The sequence below is a fragment of the Spizellomyces punctatus genome (assembly GCF_000182565.1).
Source record: "Spizellomyces punctatus DAOM BR117 chromosome Unknown supercont1.12, whole genome shotgun sequence".
NCBI lineage: Eukaryota > Fungi > Chytridiomycota > Chytridiomycetes > Spizellomycetales > Spizellomycetaceae > Spizellomyces > Spizellomyces punctatus.
The window spans coordinates 850938-867605 of NW_015971548.1; the positions used below are offsets into that span (position 1 = coordinate 850938).

At 48.2% G+C, this 16668-nt stretch overlaps 5 protein-coding genes across 5 annotated transcripts; 4 read left to right on the forward strand and 1 right to left on the reverse strand.

The window, feature by feature from the left end:
• Positions 1 to 739: 739 nt before the first annotated feature.
• On the forward strand, positions 740 to 3273 carry SPPG_06697 (uncharacterized protein). The gene is made up of 5 exons (XM_016754901.1): positions 740 to 1031; positions 1090 to 1286; positions 1357 to 1692; positions 1763 to 2501; positions 2568 to 3273. The coding sequence occupies exons 1-5, from the start codon at positions 773 to 775 to the stop codon at positions 3188 to 3190; spliced, it is 2154 nt and encodes a 717-aa protein (XP_016606343.1). The 5' UTR covers positions 740 to 772; the 3' UTR covers positions 3191 to 3273.
• A 415-nt stretch (positions 3274 to 3688) lies between these two features.
• Positions 3689 to 6405, forward strand: SPPG_09396 (uncharacterized protein; the record flags this gene model as incomplete). The annotated part of the gene is made up of 5 exons (XM_016757559.1): positions 3689 to 4627; positions 4707 to 5025; positions 5084 to 5352; positions 5420 to 5899; positions 5977 to 6405. The coding sequence occupies 5 exons, from the start codon at positions 3689 to 3691 to the stop codon at positions 6403 to 6405; spliced, it is 2436 nt and encodes an 811-aa protein (XP_016606344.1).
• A 196-nt stretch (positions 6406 to 6601) lies between these two features.
• Positions 6602 to 8851, forward strand: SPPG_09397 (uncharacterized protein; the record flags this gene model as incomplete). The annotated part of the gene is made up of 10 exons (XM_016757560.1): positions 6602 to 6682; positions 6747 to 7011; positions 7078 to 7151; positions 7219 to 7287; positions 7341 to 7439; positions 7509 to 7655; positions 7712 to 7859; positions 7930 to 8009; positions 8072 to 8255; positions 8313 to 8851. The coding sequence occupies 10 exons, from the start codon at positions 6602 to 6604 to the stop codon at positions 8849 to 8851; spliced, it is 1686 nt and encodes a 561-aa protein (XP_016606345.1).
• A 982-nt stretch (positions 8852 to 9833) lies between these two features.
• On the forward strand, positions 9834 to 11886 carry SPPG_06699 (uncharacterized protein). Its single transcript, XM_016754902.1, has 7 exons — positions 9834 to 9877; positions 9949 to 10192; positions 10254 to 10498; positions 10554 to 10667; positions 10731 to 10828; positions 10888 to 11134; positions 11197 to 11886. Exons 2-7 carry the CDS (start codon positions 9958 to 9960, stop codon positions 11686 to 11688), a joined length of 1431 nt encoding a protein of 476 aa, XP_016606346.1. The 5' UTR covers positions 9834 to 9877; positions 9949 to 9957; the 3' UTR covers positions 11689 to 11886.
• SPPG_06700 (uncharacterized protein) lies at positions 11818 to 16615 on the reverse strand. The gene is made up of 5 exons (XM_016754903.1): positions 16389 to 16615; positions 14794 to 16250; positions 14491 to 14690; positions 12750 to 14394; positions 11818 to 12684 (listed from the first exon to the last, which is right to left on the reverse strand). Exons 2-5 carry the CDS (start codon positions 16109 to 16111, stop codon positions 11891 to 11893), a joined length of 3957 nt encoding a protein of 1318 aa, XP_016606347.1. The 5' UTR covers positions 16112 to 16250; positions 16389 to 16615; the 3' UTR covers positions 11818 to 11890.
• Positions 16616 to 16668: the final 53 nt, after the last annotated feature.

Genomic DNA, 16668 nt, shown 5'->3' on the forward strand with positions numbered 1-16668 from the left:
ACCTTCTCCCGTCAACGGATTTCTATTCTTTTGACCCATATTGTGACATGTGTTTGCGGGTTTTCTAAACTGGCTGCCTGCTTGCCCTGCCGACGACGCGTCGGGGTTAATCGCACAGCTTTAGGAGAAGCTGGAGAGCATCGAGCAGGTCCTTGCCCTTTGCTGTATCGTCCAAATGGTGCAGATTCCAAATTTGTATCGTCATGTATTAGCTGTACAAGCCCACAGGACAGCAGCTGTAGTATATTCCCCTAAGCACCATCTTGAACGGGAAAATATCAAGCACGGTCGGGAATTTCTCCTTCCGAGCTGCTTGTATCGTCAAATTTAACCAAGCTTCCCACGACTGCTATGATAGTTCAGCTATACAATGAGGCCATCTAGTTACAAGCCGACTTGATAACTGTCATCCTAGACATCTTGACGAAAATACAGTGTCCAATGTAAGCTAACAATAGGTATAATGTTCCCATCTTTTATGATTCCAAGACCTAATTACTAGCCAAGTCTTCCAAAGAGTGGTAGTTGCAATTCCTTTAACTTTAGTAGAGATGGCCGTCAAGTATTGTTGATGGCAATGTTGCAGACGATGCGACTCGACCCAGAGTAATGCCTTGACGAGAGCTCTTCGCAGATCAATGTGGCTCCATCTGGCTACAATGAGTACTTCTACATTCCAATCGTGTACCTAAGCGACCTAAGCCTCATCTGAAGTATTTTTCGTTTACAAGCAGCTCACCTTTCACATATCCAATATCGAAAAAGTAAGAACATGCAAAAGAGAAAGAACAGACAGGACACGTCAAGCAAAGAGACTCGCAAGAGTAAGCCGTTGAAGCAAACTACGGTCGTAATTCCTAGTGAACCCCGAGATGATTCCGAGAGGTCAAGTGAAGGGTCTGACCAAGAAGAATGGTGGGAAGACGCTGAGGGACGATCCCAAAATGGTGACGATATGATAGATGACGAAGAAGAAAACGACGGTATACCAGACTCTCCCGCGTCAAAACGACCGAAGCTTGATCCGGAAGGTCAGTATGAAGCAGTGTATATTGGCTCGCTCGCACCGGCTGAAGAATTGGCTTGCAGCGGAAGAAAAGCAGCGAAAGAATAGAGCAGAGCAGAAAAGTCTTCTCCTCGAACGAAAAGCACAGAAACCCAATGCAACCCTGATACAGCAGGCAAAGAGAATATGGGAGAAGCTCAGGCAAAAGAAGCTTGATGAGGGCGAACGTGAGAAACAAATGGAGGAATTGATGGCACTCATCAAAGGCAAAGTACCTGATGTATGTCATCCCGTTATTGACGCTTCTTCAGCTTCTTCAGCAGCACATTGATGTCGTAATTAACGTCTAGATCATCTTCAAACACGATGCAAGTCGCATTGTTCAGTGCGCACTGAAATACGGAAATCGGGCCCAACGCGATGCAATTGCAGCTGAACTTAAAGGACATTATGCTGCAGTTTCACAGAGCTCCTACGGTCGGTTTATTATCTCAAAGATCCTAAACTACTGTAGCGCAGAATATCGCAGTCATGTCATCAAAGACTTCCATGGAAAGATCCGAAAACTCATTCGTCACCGTGAAGCGGCCGTTGTTCTTGAGGAGGCTTACTCACAGTTTGCGAATAGTCAACAGCGGAGTTCGCTTCTTGAAGAGTTCTATGGACCGGAATTTGCACTTTTCAAGGTATGTGTTTCGAAGTGTAGTTGAGGTCCGCTAAAATGATAGCATAACTCATATGTGCGACCTCGCATAGAATGGCGGCGGACGAAACATTGAGACTCTGATTGCAGAAAATCCTCATAAAAGAGCTGGGATCGTCAAGCACCTGCGAGAGGTGCTCAACTCTGTTCTGGAAAAGGGCTTCACCAACATCAGCCATCTGTCTATCGTGCACCGTGCAATCTTAGAATACCTTACATATGCAGAAGAAAAGAATATTGCGGATATGGTGGAGCTTTTGAAAGACCACCTCGTCTCCATATTGCACACAAGAGAAGGAGCGAGAGTTGCTCAGCGCTGCATTCTCTATGCCGGTCCTAAAGACCGGAAACATATCGTCAAGACATTCAAGGGGTATATTGGAAAGGTTGCACGAGAACAATACGGACATACGGTTTTGTTCACAATCTTCGACGCGGTGGACGATACGGTCTTGATCGAAAAGGCCATTATTGGGGAGCTGGTTACCGATGGACTAGGCCCCGGTGAAGCGTTTGGGGATTTGTTGCGAGACCGGGTTGGTAGCAAAGTTGCGCTTTATCTATTATGCGGGAGGAACAGAAAGCTCCAGCCGGCATTTGTGATCGATGAGCTCGAAGCTCTGGATCCGATACGTGCGCGAACGAGTAAGAAAGATGATAAAGTTCGTAGAGAACAGTTGTTGAAAGCCTTTAGCCCCCCATTGATCCAAACCGTGGAGCAACGGTGTGCTGAGCTGATAAGGGATGGAGACGGTAGCATCGTGCTGATGGAGACAGTGATTCGCGCCGAAGGTAAGCCAAGTGAGCTTCACTGTTAGATTTTTCAGTGCAGATCCTAATTCTTTTTGCTGACAATAGGAGATAAACAGTCCTTGATCGAAGCCATTGCCTCATTGGCCGAAGGTCGTGATGGTGCTAGTGGACTCGTTGACACAGAGTCCGGACCCGTCAATGTAATAAAGAAAATGAAAGCCGATGCAGTGTTGGCGAAGCAGCAAGAAGAGGGCATTGATCTATCGCAGCATGTCTTGATCCATCGAAAAGCGACTTCCGTCCTGAAGAATCTTGTAGCACCTCGGAAAAAGGTCCCAAATGGTGAAGATGAATATAAGGGTTCACTGGTATTCGCAACCGCCCTGGCCAAACGCGTGGCTCCGAACGTTGCCTACTGGCTTCGGCACTGTGCGGAAGATCCCAAACGGACCAGTGGCACTGCATTTGTATTTGTTGCATTGGTTGAGTCAGGTGGCACTGAGGCCCAACGACTAGTTATAGATGCTGTTCATAGTGAAGCTGGACTGATCGAGGAGCTGGAGCAAAAAGTGCAGGCGAACCTTGCAAAAGTATCGTCAAGTCAGGAAGACGAAGATGTTGCCGGGAGAAGAAAACGAAAGACGGGGAAGCCAAGCACGGAGGGACAAGGAGGGTCAAAGACAGGGATGGAAATCTTGTTATTGAAATTGCGGGAGATGGAAAGTTAGACTTGAGCTTATCACATTGCTTACCTTATCACTTAAGCTTAATAAATTATCACGTGTCATGGGCGCGGTCCGCCATGTTGGACGACTTTCCGAATTGGATTTTGACCCCGCGCCATGCCTCAAGAAGGTTTCGTGTGCGGAATTCACCATTTGGGTGAAAGGAACACATTTGCTACCGCCAGGCATTGCCCACGCAACGACGACGACGAGGATAACGACAACAACCCGTCAGGCTCCTGAACGTTTTCATTTTTTTACCTGTCACACATCATTGCAATTGACGCTCATAGCATTTATATGAAAACATCCTTTTCGTTTTTCCGCACGTTGCCACATCTGAATCCCCAGCCTTTCAGTTTGACTCTACATTCAACACTGGATAGCGATCGTCTCTAGCCATCTCCCTCGTCTAAATTCAAAGCGCAGTGGCAGTGCAATTGTCCTGCTGGCCTGTAGGAGCACGTTACTTGTTGTGCCTGCCTGCTTGCATGCACTGCCATGTTTCGCTCCCGCAAAGTTGGCCCAGTGGAGCACGGCATCGTGACCTCGACAGAAGTGCTCAATGCCCGCAAGAGGGTTGGGCGTGTTGAAAAATCCCGTAAACATGAAAACCTCCCAGTTGATTGTGCGACCGCTCTTCCTCTGCGCCGTGTCTTGACAAGGGACAGTGCAATATCTATATCTTCGATCTCCTTACCGTCACCGACATACTCTACTCATAATAATACCGATGTTTCCGAACTATCCTCCACTGCAAGACTGAGCAGCCCTCCTTCACCTCTACACTCCCCCGACGCCACTGAAGATGCCAACCAGAGATTGTCGTCACCATCGATACGGTCGGTAGACGCAGGTTCTGATTGCTCGTCACCGGATGTGGACAACATCCTTCCATTACCACCACCTCCTGGACTTTCGAAAGGTGAACCCATAAGCCCTGCTCCGGTTGACGACCAAGGTGTTAACAAAGCACCAATTCCATGGCGTACTACAAACATGCAAAGCGCATGGACCGTTCTCAATGACGATGATTCATGGGGTACCTCGCAGGAGTGGCATCAAACTCCGTCTGAGGATACGTATTCCAATGGCGGTGTTTTTAGCATGCAGCTTGTCAATCCTCTAAATGGGCGATGGGGACGAAGCCCGCGAGTGGGGCCAGGATCATCCTCTCGCCGGGCGAACAGTGGAAGAAATAGTTGTCGTAGAGCATGCCTGCTGTCAACATTGGGGCTCCTGATTGCGGCTGTATCTATTGTTATTATTGTGGTTACCATTCGTGCTCACCAACGAGACAAGTTTGATCCTCAAGCTGGACCTCGCGGAGGTCTCCCAGCACCTCCACCAGGCCCACCATTACCTGTATTAAACGTGCTTGATATGAGGGTCCCCACAAATGCATCAGCAGGAGTGTACTTTGGAGCTAGTATAGACTGGGTAAGCATTAAACGTTCATTTGAGACGCTGCTCTAGTCCTCTTGATTGCTAAGTGAGTTGCCTCTTTGTACTGATGTAGACGAAGGAAGACCCACAGAGCTTTAACAAAGCGTTGGGGCACAATGCCGCTATCGTAGATGGGTACTACATGATAGCGGAAATTCTTGAGAGAGTCAATACCGTCAATTCATCCGGCATCTCGCACACAATTCCGGACTATTTTAACTGGACCGCAGGACTGATTGGAGGGACAGGCGCAATTATGGGGATGACCCTGATGCCCCATAAGGGTCTCGAACAGGTTTCTATAGACGCCATGGCACAGCTCGGACTGAAGTGTGCAGAGATCAATCGTGTGGGCATTCCTATTCTTCTGCGGTTTGCGCCAGAAATGAATGGTAATTTAGGTTGTGTGTGTTCTCTGATACAGATTATGCTAAAATTTATATTATGTAGGCAACTGGTATCCTTGGGGACAAAGTCCGGTCAAATATCGGGAGGCCTTCAAGAATCTTGCGATCATTGTCCGCAACGCAACCAATTTCGAACTGAAAAATGCTATATTATCAAATAGAACCATGGCCCGTACCGCAATGGTCTGGGCGCCGGCTGCTGGTCAAGGATACCCGTACATCTATGGCCAAAATGGGACCTATGCGCCGAGAGGTAATGACACGCGCCTTGCTGAGATGGACACGAATGGAGATGGAGTGGTTGATGAAAAAGTGAGACCAAGAGAGATTTTCTTGAAGCGTGGCATAGAACTATAACAACAATTTCAATTTCATATAGGATGACCCTTTTCTACCTTACTACCCGGGCGATGAATACGTCGATTGGATTGGTATCACGGCTCTATTTAACACATCCTTGGGACGGAATGCAACAGTTGCAAGTGCCTTGGCTTTCACGGGGGATACCACTTTTGTTCCTGCAATAGCCAACTCTACCACTTCCAATAATGCTACTGGGAGACGTGCCGCTCCGAGCGTCAATAACATTAATGCAGCCCTGCCAGTGATTGCACAAAATCTCACAAACAAAATCCCACCGGTTGGACGCGATGTGAATGGAACGTCGTTTGAGTCTATTGTCTCCGGCTACCCGGGTCAATGGAGTGTGTATGAACTAGCGAAGCTGCGTAAGAAGCCGCTTATCGTTGGCGAAACGGGGATTGGATATTTGAGTGGTGCCGGTATTCCCACTGAACCGTCAGAGTTGACAGTCAAAAAGGCATGGTGGAGCCAAGTGTATAATGAGACGCTGTTCAAGGTAGGAAGCGGTAATCGATCACCACACGTTGAACCTTTGGAAGTTTCTTTCTCATCATAATACCTCTTCGCCTGTAGAATTATCCCCTCATTCGTGCGGTTGTGTGGTACGACTACAGTCTTCTCGTTGCGAATTCTTCGATCACGCTTGACTATTCGTTCACCCGAAACGAGACTATTACGAAGGCATTTGTGAATACCACCGATTCGCTTTCTCGAGGAACGCTGGTTTATGCGAATGATACGATGACGGACGGCGCATTGATCAATGGTACTGCCTTGGGCGTCCGCAACAGTACCGGAGCTATTTGGGTCAATATGAATATGACATTACCAAATGGGACGGTGGTTAAGGGAAAAGTTATCAACGGGGCCTGGGTACCGAATGCCGGCGAATCATCGCATCGTAGTCGGCGGGACGGTAGTAGCAACTCACATTCAATACAAGCGATGTTGCCTGCGAAGGCCCGCAGAGGGAAGGGGTTTAATACAGGCGGGCAATCATAAACCGACTATTTGTATATATAAGAGGGCCGACTGTATAGTATTAGTATAGTGTTTTACTTAGTCCTTTCTGTCACTGGCGTAAACAAAGTTCTTACTGAAAGCAACAGCTTCCTGTTATTGCCGGAAGTCTGACTTCATTGAACAGTTGGATATCATCAATCACCCGACGCGTTCTGCTGCGAATTGCGGTGCGATCATGAGTTCGCCGTTTCCTACGGACGTAGCTGGTGACGAATTCCTGCCGCCAGCTAAGAGAGTACGATTGGTGGAAGACGAAGTATGTGCTAGTGGAATTGAGCTCCCCAGGATCTGGTTTCTCAAAAAAGTTATGAACTACGTAGAACATATCACCTCGGGAACTTGAATTGGGTAGCGATGTGTTGCCTCATGTCGAAATCGAAGCAGAGAATGATGCAGGAGAGCAAGAGACGGACATGGTCAAAGCCGAACGGCAGCTAGTCGGCAGTACTCACGGTCATCTAGATGACAAAGTGACATCCGGTGGTGGAGGAGCATTCGAGGAGACAAGAGGTTCAGCACCTCCAGTCATCTTTGCGCTGTCAGAAAAAACAAAGCAGATTATGCAGGATGAAGCTCGGCATTTGGGTGGGTGTTCTTCGAGTGCTGAGATGGCATTACCCTTGCCGCCCACTTATCCTTTGACGATCGTAGGGTTTTGGGACTGGTTGGAGAAATATTCTGCTTTACCTTTGTCATTTTTGTTTGATGTCTTCGATTTCTCATTGGTATGTTGGCCTGTTATATAATTTTGTGCGTTCTCATCCTTTGACCCTTGACGAATTTGCACCCAAGCCAGAACATCTCCGACAAGCGTCCGATGATGATTTACTTCCGTTGTTAAAATCGGTTATGATGAAGAAGGTCCGTTGACTTCAGATACATGCGAGCGAACTCATAATCTGAAATGATGTTAGGTTGCAAAAAGACCAAAGCGACCGGATATCAATACACTGGAACAAGCGATTGAGCTTCTGCGAACGTGCAAGAATATTATGGTTCTGACCGGCGCTGGAGTACGTGTGCATCACGCGAATTTCGGAACTCGCTTAGATACGTTTGTTCAAAGTTTCATCAAACTCTAGGTGTCAGTTTCATGTGGGATACCCGACTTCCGTTCAAAAAATGGAATATATTCGCGACTGGATGAATTCGAGCTGGACGACCCACAGCAAATGTTTGACATCGAGTACTTTCGTATACAACCGCAGACATTCTATTCCTTTGCTAGAGTAGGAATGTGAATCTTGGCGCTGTTAATGTTCGCATTGTGCTGATCATCTAGTAGGAGATATATCCCAGCAATTTCAAGCCATCGCCGTCCCATCTATTTATAAAGTTACTGGAAGAGAAAGGCAAATTGCTCCGCAACTATACTCAGAATATTGACACACTCGAGCAAGTTGCCGGTATCAAACGTGTCGTTCAATGTCATGGTAGTGAACGTACAGAACTGTGCCCATCTTCACGTGCGCGCTCTTAAATCTCTTCTTTGTCCCATGTAAGGCTCCTTCGCTACCGCCAAGTGCATCGTATGTGGTTACAAGGTTCCTGGAGATGCCCTCGAAGAGGATATTTTTCAGAAGGTGTGCTTTCAGCATCGTACCTGGATATAGCCTGATGCTCGCTAAACGTTTCCTGAATGAAGAAAGTCCCAATGTGCCCTGTATGTGGAGAAGAGAGAGACGGTATAATGAAACCAGACATCACCTTTTTTGGGGAGATGCTTCCGGATGAGTTCGACCGGCTATTTGCGGAAGACAAGGAAAAGGTGGACCTGCTTATCGTGATGGGATCCTCATTAAAGGTGTCACCGGTCGCCGATGTCAAAGGTGTGTACAAGTCATGTTACTATTGCAACCCATAGCATCCCTAATCTATTCTTTCAGACAAGATACCACATCACGTTCCGCAAATATTGATTAACATGGAGTCGCTGCCACACATGGAAGGGTTCGACATTCACTTGCTCGGCTACTGTGATACCATCTGTGCACAGCTGTGTCGAATGTTAGGATGGGACCTGAAGCATGAAAAGATTCCAGGGGGATCGTCCCTCTCTATGAACATAACAGGCGATCAGGCGGGTCCTGACGATGACGGGAATGGAGGTGTACAGGAGGATGGGTCTTGTTTCCGGCAGGGGCGACAACCCCACCACTATTTATTCGAAGGGGCTATCGGTCTAGCCGACATGGACCCGGCAGCGTACATACCTTCTGATCGAGAAGATACGTCGGCTACCTCATCAGACGACGATACAACGCCTCCAGAACATTCCGAAGACAGTGATGCAGATGTGGAAGGAGACATCGGTCACAAAATAGATGCAGAATTGAAATTCGAGGGCAGCGAGACGGGACCAAGTAGTTTCCGTAAGGAGATCGAATCTCACAACACAGCGGATAGAGCAGAATCATCATCTTAATCTGTGTACTGGTAATCCTCTGTTGTAATTATTGAGCAAAAGGTCTATTCGCCGCCATCGTAATGGGCCACGCCATTCGATGGCGGGCGTGCCAAAGAGGGGCTGGGATGACACGTTAGAGTATCCCCTCTAAACCCTTGATATAACGATTCCCCTTATGTGCGAGAGGACATTCGATGCCTTTCTAAGATTGTTGTGTTCTGTCCCGCTTTATACACTCGTCACCCGAATATCAACTCGTAGACAATTACTATTATGTTGATGGCCACCAAGGGGACTGCGAATTGTGATTATCACCGTTGATCAGTCACGGGCGTTAGGAATTAAAACTACTATTCACATACATCGTAGAAGAGTTCGAATGGCAGATATCAGATTGATAACTTTATACTTGACTGTGTTGCTTTTGTCTCCGAATTGCGTCTGATGTGAACTTTGCCCTAGACCAACTTGGAGCGAGAAAACCATCATGGTTGAGCCTGTGGTTTCGGTAACGGGCCCTCTGTCTCCCTTCGACGACTAAATTTCAATGAGCTTGGCTGCTACATACTTCGTGCCAGAAACCTCTCCTCGTGTAATATTGCTATAGCGTTGATGAACAGTAGTCCAACGTACAAGAGTGTACCAAGCGAAAGCATGAAAGCCATGATGGTGTCAGCTATACAGCGGTTAGCGCGTTGGAAGTTGGGTTAACGTTTCGTGGTCGATGACTGTGCCAAAAATGTTGCTATGACAGTGTTATGCAACTCTACTGTACTAGCATCCCCATTACGTTTCCTTAAGGCGAGTAAAATATGGCCAAAACCTTGAATGTTCCGACATTTCAAGCTCGAAAGCTACTTGTAGAACATATCAAGGAAAGTGCAGCACGATGAGGACTCTTTTCTGGAAGTTTATTTTTTAAGCCAACTGCTAGCCATATCCTTTGATGTGGTTCGATATCCGGCTGGAATGCTTGCTTCCTTCTCTGTACGTGCTCCAACTTTGCTGATCTGCACTTGCCCGGTCGCTGCAGTATTTGCAGAAGTACGTAAGTTTACAAAGTACAATGTTTTCGGAGAAGCGGTGCTGACGGTATTGCCCTGCAATGTATTCAGTTGTTCAAAATGGAGGTGAACTCCGCGAACGTTGAGGTGGAGAGTGAGGTTCAGCCCGAGACCACAACGACACCGCTCAGTGACTCTGCACATGCAACCACGCCCACTCCTCCAGTTCCAGTGGAGACTTCGCAGCCTACTGTTCCCGTGGACGAGGTTACCGTACCAGTACCAGTAAACCTTGAAACTGCGAGTGATGAGGTCAAAGCAAAGATACTCAAGCAAGTGGAGTACTACTTTGGAGGTGAGGAGTCCGTAGCGCTGCATATATGGTTGTGAAATCATGCTGATGGCTTTCCGTGTAGATGCGAACCTTCCGAGAGACAAGTTCCTGATAAGCACCATCAACGAAAACCCCGAGGGATGGGTCTCTATTGAGACTCTATTGAAGTTTAACAGACTCAGGTCAATTTCTGACGATCCCCTGGTCATCGCTGATGCGCTGAGACAGAGTGCCGAACTTCTTGAAGTATCGGACGACGGAAAATTGGTTCGTCGTCGTACTCAGCTGAAGCCAAGGTTTGCCGTTCATAGAAAGACAATATACGTGGTACGTTAGTGACGATCTTGGTAAATCCTTGGCAATAGTGCTAATTTTCACATAGAAAGGATTTCCACCAGAGCTCAGTAACATCATCGACGAAATCGAAGGCTTCTTTTCCAACTTTGGTAAAGTGCACAATGTTAGAATTCGTCGAGATGAGAATCGCGCTTTCAAGGTTTGTGGCCAAAGGCTGCGTGCTGTGTATGATGCGGGTTCGTTAACCTGCTCTCCATATTAGGGTTCAGTTTTTGTTGAATTTAAGGAAATTCCTGCCGCAGAAAATGTTAGCCAAATGCAATTGGAGTTTCAAGGACATCCTCTAGTCATTATGATGAAGTAGGTTCAGCTGTTTAAGCATCTTCGATAGTTTCTTTCCAAACTCTAATTGTTTTTAGAGATGAATATGTAAACATGAAATTGCGTGAAGGCCCGAAAGATCAGGATGGCAGCCACATGCATGTACAGCGTCCTTATGAAGAGTTCCCACAACTGAATTATTTGGAAAGGCATGACTTCCGTCGTCCAGGTGCCCACTCCAACTATGGCAATCGGCAACAGGGTCCAGCACTTTTGGAGCGACCAGAGGGTGCTCTGGCCTTCTTTGAAGGCGTAGCGCCTATGACGCTACGGGAGGACATTCAGGTACTTGCTTCACCACCAGTAGCTACTTATTGACCTTGTGTTTAACCACATATCTTTTTCAGCATTTCTTTGCTCGTCATGAGCGAGTACGCTGGATTAATTTTAATATCGGCGAGCAGAAGGGATCCGTTATGTTCAGCTACCCAGATGCAGCGGCTCGGGTCGTAGAGAAACTTGGTAATGGCGGTGTGGTACAAGCACCAAATGGGATTGGGGGTGGAACTACCACGGTTAGAGCAGCCACCAAGGACGAGGAGATGAACTACTGGCTGATGTCTGAGAAAGCTAGGACGAGTCTGCGAGGCAAGCGGGGCGGCCATAGAGGCAGAGGGGGCGACCGAGGTTCGAGGGAGAGGGGTGGAAGGAGGAATGATCGTTTTCAAAGGCGCCCAGAGAAGGTGCAGATGTCCACTGAGGTACCCGGTGTCGAGAATGGAGAACCCGAAACATCAGATCTCAAATCAAATGGCGGCGTAAAACGCAGTGCGGAGGATGAGCCAACTACGGATGCTTTCTCGGCACCCCCTCCAACGAAAGCAGTCAAGATGGAATAAGTGGGTACTTTGACGGGTTGTGAACATCAGCGGGCTGAAACAGTTTCTTTTGCATTAGCTGTATATATCATAGTTTTATTGCAATTACACTTTGTACAATAATGCCTGGAGAATGATGCATGAGAGCAGTCTGTCACATCGATGAAACTCAAATGTACATTATTTATTACGCAAAAATAGGACGGCTGTTTATACATGTTTGTCACTGCATCTGGTCCTGCTCAACATTGTCTTTCAATACCATCAATAGAAATTTGCCCGCGGCTGACACCTGTTGGGTGATACTCGCATCCGCAGCAAACTTCCCCAAAAGTTCGTTCGCAATTGCACTGGGAGGCAGAATTTTCACGTTTGCGCCATTCATATATGCGATCCCGCCAGTCTCTTTTGAGGCAAAGTAGTCCACAATCCAGCTAAAATGGCTGGAATCTTCGCCAGGGGCAGCCAGAGCAACTCCGACCGACCACTGACTCGCTTTATCAGCAGTGAGCATAGGTTCCCATTCTTCAATAGTGCTGGAAGCAATGACGAAACGCTGCGTCAACTTTATGAAATCTGGTGGTGCCGGGAGGGAAGAAAAAAGCGCAGGATTGCCACTCAATAGATGAACATCTACTGTGGCTTGCTTTGTTTTCAATGCAATGCGGATCTGATGTGATGCGGGAGGAAATGCGGAGGGAGAATAATGTGGTGGAAGGGATTCCGTCGATGTGATTTCCATTGCCGTGGGTTCAGAACCGTTCAGTACCTGTAGTGCAGCCTGAGAATCGTTGAGAGATTGTATCGGAAGTCCGTTGCCATTTTCTGGCAAATTTGGCTGTGGTGCTGGGAAAGCAGGAGCCTGTGATGTTGAGGGGCTCGGCACGTTGCTGCTGACGGAAGTTTCGTGCGAGGCCACTGGTGTGGGCTGCTGCTCGTAGTCCATATCCGTGGCCATGCCACCAACGGGTTGATGGGCAGTGTGTTCGAGCGCATCTACCGTTGCAGGTTTCTCGTCTACAAAGAGTTGAAGCGTATTCACAAGACTGTTTTAGGCTACTGTGGATTACAATGCAACATACCTTCAGATGGCATCCCAACTGCTGGACCTTCCGAGGGGTTCATGACAGGAATGACGTGTCCCTCCATGATCACCTCACCATCGTCATCGTCCTCACCAGGCTCGTACCAGTTCTCGCCATTAGCTGCCGTAGCTTCCTGTCCGCCCTCCGATGATAGACCCGCTCCTTGAAAGCCCCCAGCATTGGCAGCTTCCACTCGCGAATCGTAGTAATCTACTGCAAGCTCATCCTGAAAGCCACCAACAGTCTCGCCGCGCATCCCTCCCACGGCTCTTTGAGCACTTTCGACAGTGTCATACTGTATGAACGCGGATCGCAGGTCATCCAGCACATGCAATTGATTCTTGATAGTGCCGTATCGGCTGAAAACTCGCGTAAGTTCCTCCCGCGGAATGTGTCCGCGGGTACGGATACGAATTAGGGATGTGTGCGTCTCCGCATATTCTATGTGAACGGGTCGTTTATCAAAACCTGGTACTTCAAGTTCGGTATTGTTCATTTGAGCTCTGGCGCTGACAGCTGCATCTTTGGTTCCAAACCCCAGGAAAGCCTCAGCTCCAACACCGTCATGGATGGTCAGTTCACAGAACAACACCGGTGAAATCTTGCCAAATTCGGTTGTAAGAATGTTTTGGGTGATACTTGGAGGCAAGTTCGTTACATGCAGAACGCCATACGTTATCTTCTCAAAGATGTCCTCTGACGCCGGCTGGTATGTAACAATCGGAACGATTCGATGAACTTCGCTCATGCTAACGAGAATATTGGCAGTGTTGAGATCATTTGATGCTCCACTCATTGCATCTCGGACGGTGGACAACTGGGCAGAGAGAGGCGACCCAAAGAACTCCATGTTGTCCAAATCACGGACAGTATTTTCTGCTTCCCATTGATTCAATGGAGTCACTACCGCATAGCAATTCTCGAGAGAAGCAATATTGAAGAGGGCAATATCTTTCTTCGCTGAGAACTTTGAACCAAGAACTTTGTGAAGATTCTCGGAAATTTCACGACCACTCAGCCTCTGACTGAAATTGCGAATTACAACTGCCGGCGCATCTGGGGACTCAGTCTTTTGTGACGGCTCATGGGAAGCACCATCTCGGGGATTGGTAGAAAATCGGCTTGTCTGTGCTGGTTGCCCAGCATTATCGCGGCGTCGCGCACCTGTGCTCTGGGCGAATTCCACTTTCATTGGGTCGCGCATACCAAACAAATATTTCCCGGTCAAGTCTTCCAGCGCGCTCTTGGCAGATTCAATGCTAAAAAAGTTGACAAATGCCATGGAGTGCTGTGTATACCTTCCGGGAATAATACGTAAGGACTCGATTGGCCCAAATGGCTCACAAACCCTAGCAAGTTCCCCACGGTCCAAGTCAGGAGGAACCATTGGAAGATAAAGTGATGCCGTTTCATGTTGTGGGCGTTTTTCGCGGAACGTCCGTTGCATTGGCTTAGATGTGTCGTCATTTCCCCTTGATGATCCAAATTGACGGTGTGGAACAGATCCGGACTTCTCTACAATGTGAACAGCACTCTTTTGTCCCGGACCGGCATCTGGACCACCGCCAAATCTTGAAATCTGGGAGTCAGCACCAAAACTCAAAAGCTCAACGCCAGCCCTTGGACCCCATAGTTCAGTGGCCTGTGAGCATGAAATCAGAAGGTTAAATTTTATGGCTTCTCATGGCTTGCCCACTGCAGCATCCTTCAGAAGTGGCAGAAATGGACAATAACATACCCTGACAAGGTTCCTGGCTTTTGTTGCGTCAGCCGCTGATTCAAATTCAACGATGGCTTGGTCAGAGTCTGGTTTCTTGCGGACCTCCACCACTTTTCCGAATTTATGGAACTCTTGCATCAAGTCTTCCCTGGAAATGCCATGCCTCAATCCCCGCACATGCAAGTAGCCCTGAGCAGCATTTTGTTCCCGGAAGCCAGCTGATTTAAAAAAAGAACAAATGATTGACGTTGGCATCATGTATAAACGTTGGCTGCCAATCGGCAAATACGGATGTGGATACTGGATTTTGGGCGTACAAACCTTGCTTGTGTTTGAGCTCATGCTCATCTGGCTCAACAACGTTGAGGAATCTGCTATTGATACGACATACTGTGGGTCTGCCGCGAATCACATTTTCTGCTGCCATGCATTTAGTCGCACTTTGCTTTGTGGCATATGCTAGAAAGCAGGACGATCGCCCGCCCTTCTTAGTAGGTAAGATTTTGATTTCGGAAATGGCTCCATGTCGCTCAAACACTTGGCGCAGCTCGGCTTCATTTGCGTCAGGTGGTAAATCGCCAATCCATAAATGACGTGTTTGCAATGAACCTTCTTGCATATCCGACGAAGGGGGACTTCCTGGCCGCCTTGAAGATGGCGAAGACTTCCGGCCGCGCTCCCGGCTGCTCCTTCGGGAACCATACCTGGAATCATAGTATGAGGAATCGGAATCACTATCGCTGCGATAATCTCGCCTGCGGTCTGAGCGCCGTCTGCCTCGATCAGGACTTCTTTCCCTGCTTCGGTCTCTGCGACCTTTTCGGTCCCTACTGTCATCCCGGTAATCTCTCTTACGATCTCTATAATCACCATCGCCTCGGGCACCTCGACCACGTCGATCATCCACACTACCTTCACTGTGTGCAACTGCAGTGCCAGGCATGCCTGGCTGTTGTGCACCGGTCAGGTTGAGCATGGCAGCATTCTGACCCGCTCCTAAAGCCTGGCCCAGAGGAAGCTGCTGATTTTGCACTCCCAAATTTCCCCCCTGAAGAGCATTCGGAAGCAGCGCCACGAGAAGCCGTGCCAATTGCTGCTGCTGTTGGAGTTGTTGAAGTTGTTGGAGCTGCGCTTGTTGGAGTGGCGTCAAATTCTGAACATTTGTAGCGGTTTGAGTTTGGGCAGCAGGCTGCAATCCTGTTGCGGTGGCACCTGATGCCCCAAATGGAGAGCCTTGCACGGCAGCTACTGGTGCTTGCTGTTGACCAAATGCGGGGTGCCCTTGCTGACCGAAAGTCGCGGTCTGCTGTGTGGCAGGAGACTGAGGCCTCTGCATTTGCTGTTGCTGTTGCTGAAGCTGTTGAAGCATCGCTTGCAGAGCATTGGCTTGGGATGGAGCTCCAGCAGGAGCTGATGTCGGCATGACATTTGGTAATGGATTGACAGCGCCAGCTAGAGCATTACCGAGAGGACCCAATGGATTCATTCGCTGGTTTCCGGGTTGACCAAGGCCGATTTGATTGCTTAAGAATGGAAGGGCGTTTTGGAGTTGCTGTTGGATTGGCTGCTGGCTCTGATGACCAGGTTGTTGTTGGCCTTGTTGGCCTGGCAGATTTCTCTGCCACGATTGATTCGACATATCTATAATGGGTAACTTTGCCGGGAACAACTGGCAGTCACTTGGGGAGAAAACCTTTCGATCGAATATGGGTCTTTTGACAAAACGTCTTTTGATAAAACGATGCTATTAAAAAGAGAACGCTCTTTTAAGTGGTTTCCTGAAATATGAAAAAGGTACACTTGGTAAGCACATGAGCCAGCGCGCTTGCTTTGTGTGGCAACGGGGACGTGCACGACGTGCACACTTGCGTTCAAGTTGGGTACTTGCTCGGTCACTTGCCGACTGCTCAACGAACCTTCAAGCTAATGAATTGTGGGGCATATGAGAATGGACACGCACGCCAGTTCTCTTCTGATGAAGGCAAGTGGATGGATAAGCGGAGACGTGGGACACTTGTGGACGTGCTCTTTCTACTGTCGTTCACCAATAATGCGTCTCACTCTGCACAACACCAATGTCCACACCAATGTATGATTTCCTTGAAAAAAGATTGGAAATTGGGGAATGGGCGGTGGGGGGGAAATCGATAACGCAGGGTTCCCGGGAGCAGTTGAAACTTTTAAAGGAAAACATCA

Coding starts and splice junctions, on each gene's coding strand:
- SPPG_06697 (XM_016754901.1), top strand. CDS start 773: ATGCAAAAGAGAAAGAACAGACAGGACACGTCAAGCAAAGAGACTCGC. Junction 1,287..1,356: donor TCAAAGGCAAAGTACCTGAT/GTATGTCATCCC, acceptor ATTAACGTCTAG/ATCATCTTCAAACACGATGC. Junction 2,502..2,567: donor GACAGTGATTCGCGCCGAAG/GTAAGCCAAGTG, acceptor TGCTGACAATAG/GAGATAAACAGTCCTTGATC.
- SPPG_06699 (XM_016754902.1), top strand. CDS start 9,958: ATGGAGGTGAACTCCGCGAACGTTGAGGTGGAGAGTGAGGTTCAGCCC. Junction 10,499..10,553: donor ATAGAAAGACAATATACGTG/GTACGTTAGTGA, acceptor ATTTTCACATAG/AAAGGATTTCCACCAGAGCT. Junction 10,829..10,887: donor CCTCTAGTCATTATGATGAA/GTAGGTTCAGCT, acceptor AATTGTTTTTAG/AGATGAATATGTAAACATGA.
- SPPG_06700 (XM_016754903.1), bottom strand. CDS start 16,111: ATGTCGAATCAATCGTGGCAGAGAAATCTGCCAGGCCAACAAGGCCAA. Junction 14,691..14,793: donor TGAGCTCAAACACAAGCAAG/GTTTGTACGCCC, acceptor TTTTTAAATCAG/CTGGCTTCCGGGAACAAAAT. Junction 12,685..12,749: donor AGTTGGGATGCCATCTGAAG/GTATGTTGCATT, acceptor AACTCTTTGTAG/ACGAGAAACCTGCAACGGTA.